Genomic DNA, 3507 nt, shown 5'->3' on the forward strand with positions numbered 1-3507 from the left:
TTATGGCATTGACATTTTTCATAGCTCCCAGCTTTGCTTCACTGGTTTCTGACCGCGGGTGCCACGTCCTCGCCTGGGAAGTTATAAAACTGGGAGTTCACCTTCCTGCTCATGTCAGCAATTGCACTGTGGAATACATGAACACCAGGGTTTCCTTTTCTGTGTAACAATAGCTCTAACCCCGCTCTTTCTTTGTTTACGGTTACATTATTTCTAATTGTCCTAAAAATAACCTGGGAACCTGGGAGGTCAGAGGTGTTTCTGAAGTTTCAGTGCGAAACCTGATCTGGACCATCAGAGTGGAAATCGGATTTAATCCTCTCCTATCTCTGGAAGTTGGGATCGAGGCGCGAAAGAACCATTTTTATTACCAAGCTTTCCCATAGTCCTTCACTTTTCTATTCCAAGTAACTTTTTTTTTTTAAATCACACCAATGTCAGGGCTTTTAGCAATATAAAGAGAGATTTATTTTCAAAAAGTAGAAAAACTTGTTTGAAAAAAATATATATCTTTTGAGTGAATTACTTTATAAATGTGACTGTCAAAGTCAGCTATTCTATGATCTACACTTTACAACATATTGTACAACAGATACACATCGATAGGCTCTTATTAGCTATTCATATATTTATAATTACATATTGCACTTGGACCAGCAAGGCTCGCAGAGTCATTCACGGTACCAGGAATAAAGTTAAATAGATGGGAATCGTTGTCAGCACAACCGATCTCCTCCGGTTTGGAAACGAATCTCCTCGTCGCTGTAAAGTGTTCTCGCGGGGTGGGCCGGGGAGAGGAGCTTGGCGGGGGAAGCAGGGGCAGGGAGCAGGGAGGGCAGGGGTCGCCTTCGCGGGGCTCTTCCCCCGGGAGCGCGCCTTTCCCAGACTCGCACCTCCAAGGTCAGGATGCCGTGGTGCCACACAAGCGGCTCGCGGTCACCACTTCTTTCAGGTCGCTCTCTGGCTTCCCGGCCACCATAAAGGGCCACGTCTGCAGGAGAGAAGAGGGTGGAGGCGGTAAGTGGCCATGGAGGAGGGATGGGGTGGGTTCCCTGACCCAGAGGGAAGAAGAGGGCGCGGCGGGGGCAGGCAGCGAGTCTCCCAGACCCGTTATCTCTGCAGTTCCCTCGGAGCCCCAGTGAGCCTCGTGGCTGGATAAATTAAAAAGCAGCACTGGCTCAAGGCACAGCTCGGGGAGGCAGAGCAGAGCGGAGAGTCCACTTCTTGGGGGCAAAGTGAAACCCAAGAGAGGAGGCCCTTCGTTCAGCCCAAGGAGCTGGTGCCGGGGCACAGTGCGGAGCCCAGAAGACTTCTCGCCAGGGAGGCACCGGGGCGCCCTCCTCGGCCCTCTCTGAGGCCCTGGTCAGCTTTCCCGGACCTCCTGCTTTTAGCCCATCTGTCTTCCCCCTGCCGACTTCCCTGTCCTCCATCACAAATGCGGGCTTTGACCACAGACTCTGAATTAATCGCTACCTCTTAGGGAAAAAACAAAAACAAAACACTAATGAAAGAATATACACGCATATTTTATTTAAGATCATCTTCCTACTGGGCTGAGCAAGGATAACCTCTTCTCTTCTGGGCGTTTTGTAAGAAAGCTCACTGACGATAAAGGCAGCAGTAAAATGTCAATGAAGGCACTGCTTTCATTTGACTTCCTGATTTTGAAAAGCTATTGACTCATCTCATTCGAAAAACAAACTTTCGGTTGGAGGGGGAAATATTTTTCGAGGCAAAATGTGGTTTTGCACCCCTCCCCCCAAATTCTGAAACTCGGTGAGAAGACAATTCAAATCCTCAAACCTCTCTCACTAGCGCTGGTAGATAAGACGACTTGTAAGAGGAAAACCTCTCCTTCTTATCAGACACAAACAGAGGGGCTGGAAGCGTTGTTTTTCTTTGGTGCCTGTACGTTTTAAAATCAAATCAAATGATAAAAGAATCAAATATGTTTCTTTCACAGTAAAATGCATGTGAGGAAACCATTAGGCTCAATGAGCATTACTTTTAAAAATAAGAAATTAAAATGTTCTTAAATCTTGGATGAAAGTGACCTTTTCAATATTATTTATTACACCAGTCCTGGCGAGAATGTACTAATGATGCTGCTATTTGCTAGAACTTCTGGGATTTAAACATGTCAACCCACCTACAGGCGAAGCGCAGACTATTGAAGTGGTTGAGGACTCACATGACAAGTATGGGGGACATGACGTGTCCATGTCTAACGGTCCTATAAGGTGCTTGGGAAAGAAACCGAGTTGGGTGGTTTTATTTGCAAGAACTGGAGGGGGAAATCGAGTTCTACTCGAGTCTAGCTAGACTAGAGGAAGAATCAAGGGATTCATAAAATGCCTCTTGGGGCGCAGCCTCTGGTCCGCGTTCCCCGTCCCGCACCAGTCCCTCCACTCGAGCCCCCATGGCGCGGGGACCAGGGGATCCTCCTTGCCAGCTCCGTCCACTTGCACACTCCTAATTGGGCTGCCACGTCCAACACTTGCATAAATCATCCCCGCTCCGGCGGCTGGCAGGGCAGAGAGCGAGGGCCGTGGGGGGGATCTCCTGCCACGGCCCCTGCCGGCGCTGGGCGGGAGGGAGCGGAGGTGCGGGAGTCCCAGCCCCGCGCTCACACTCAGCGCCGACCGCCGCCTCCCCGGGGAACTTACCAGGTTGACCGGGTGGATGTACCCGTTCTCGTACTTGTCGTTGGCCAGGATCTGCCTCAAGTGGGCGATGTAGCTGGACGCCAGCCGGAGCGTATCCAGCTTGGAGAGCTTGGTGTCCGGGGGCACCCAGGGCAGCGTGGTCTTGAGCCTGGAGAAGGCCTTGCTCAGCACCCGCATGCGGGCCCGCTCGCGCGCGTTGGCCGCGTTGCGCTGGACCTGCTTCCCCTCCTGGCTGACCCCGCTCAGGGGGCTCTTCTTGGTGGGCGCCTTCCTCCTCTTGCCCAGGCCGCCGCGGCCCTTCTGGGGAGACCCCGCCTCGCAGTTGGAGCCCTCCTCGGTGCTCTCGTTGGAAGTCACGAACTCCTTGCTCGAGTCCATTTTCAGCCCATCGCAGTCCAGCATCTCCACTTCTTGGAGGTCCTCCACGTCGCTGAGGGAGCCGGTGGACATGTTTGCGGGAGAGGATGCGAGGGAGAGAGGGGAGGGAGAGAGGACAGAGAGACCCGGAAACCAGAGGGCCCCCCTCGTGTGCCGGGTGGAGCAGCCACCGCGTGTTGGGAGCTGGAGTTGGGGTTCTGGTTGGGTCTCACACCCCTTCCCCCTTCGCAGAAGGAGCCGCCAGGGCCAGGGCTTCTTTGGGAAGGAAACCGACGCTCCGCTCCCCACCCCGGAGCCGTGGCCGCAGAGGCTGTGAGGGAGAGAGCGCTGAGGAATTTGGTGGACACTAGGAATTTATCTGGGGAATAGAGAGGCGGATCCTTGCAGCCCAGGGGAGGGGCCTCCCAGGCCCCAGCGACGCTCTTAGACCCCTTTCACAACCGGAGGGAAACTCTCACTCGCA

The 3507-nt window shown here is 53.2% G+C and overlaps 1 protein-coding gene across 1 annotated transcript; it reads right to left on the reverse strand.

Annotated features, from left to right (window-relative positions):
- Nucleotides 1–444: 444 nt before the first annotated feature.
- Nucleotides 445–3141, reverse strand: TCF21 (transcription factor 21). Its single transcript, XM_006084461.3, has 2 exons — nucleotides 2667–3141; nucleotides 445–991 (listed from the first exon to the last, which is right to left on the reverse strand). The coding sequence occupies exons 1-2, from the start codon at nucleotides 3114–3116 to the stop codon at nucleotides 902–904; spliced, it is 540 nt and encodes a 179-aa protein (XP_006084523.1). The 5' UTR covers nucleotides 3117–3141; the 3' UTR covers nucleotides 445–901.
- Nucleotides 3142–3507: the final 366 nt, after the last annotated feature.

Source organism: Myotis lucifugus, unplaced genomic scaffold (assembly GCF_000147115.1).
Source record: "Myotis lucifugus unplaced genomic scaffold, Myoluc2.0 scaffold_11, whole genome shotgun sequence".
Taxonomy (NCBI): domain Eukaryota; kingdom Metazoa; phylum Chordata; class Mammalia; order Chiroptera; family Vespertilionidae; genus Myotis; species Myotis lucifugus.

Bases quoted from the DNA above. Each gene is read 5' to 3' on its own strand.
- TCF21 (XM_006084461.3), bottom strand. From the start codon at position 3,116: ATGTCCACCGGCTCCCTCAGCGACGTGGAGGACCTCCAAGAAGTGGAG. The intron at 992-2,666 runs GTAAGTTCCCCG...TCTCTCCTGCAG, and splicing joins ACATCCACCCGGTCAACCTG to ACGTGGCCCTTTATGGTGGC.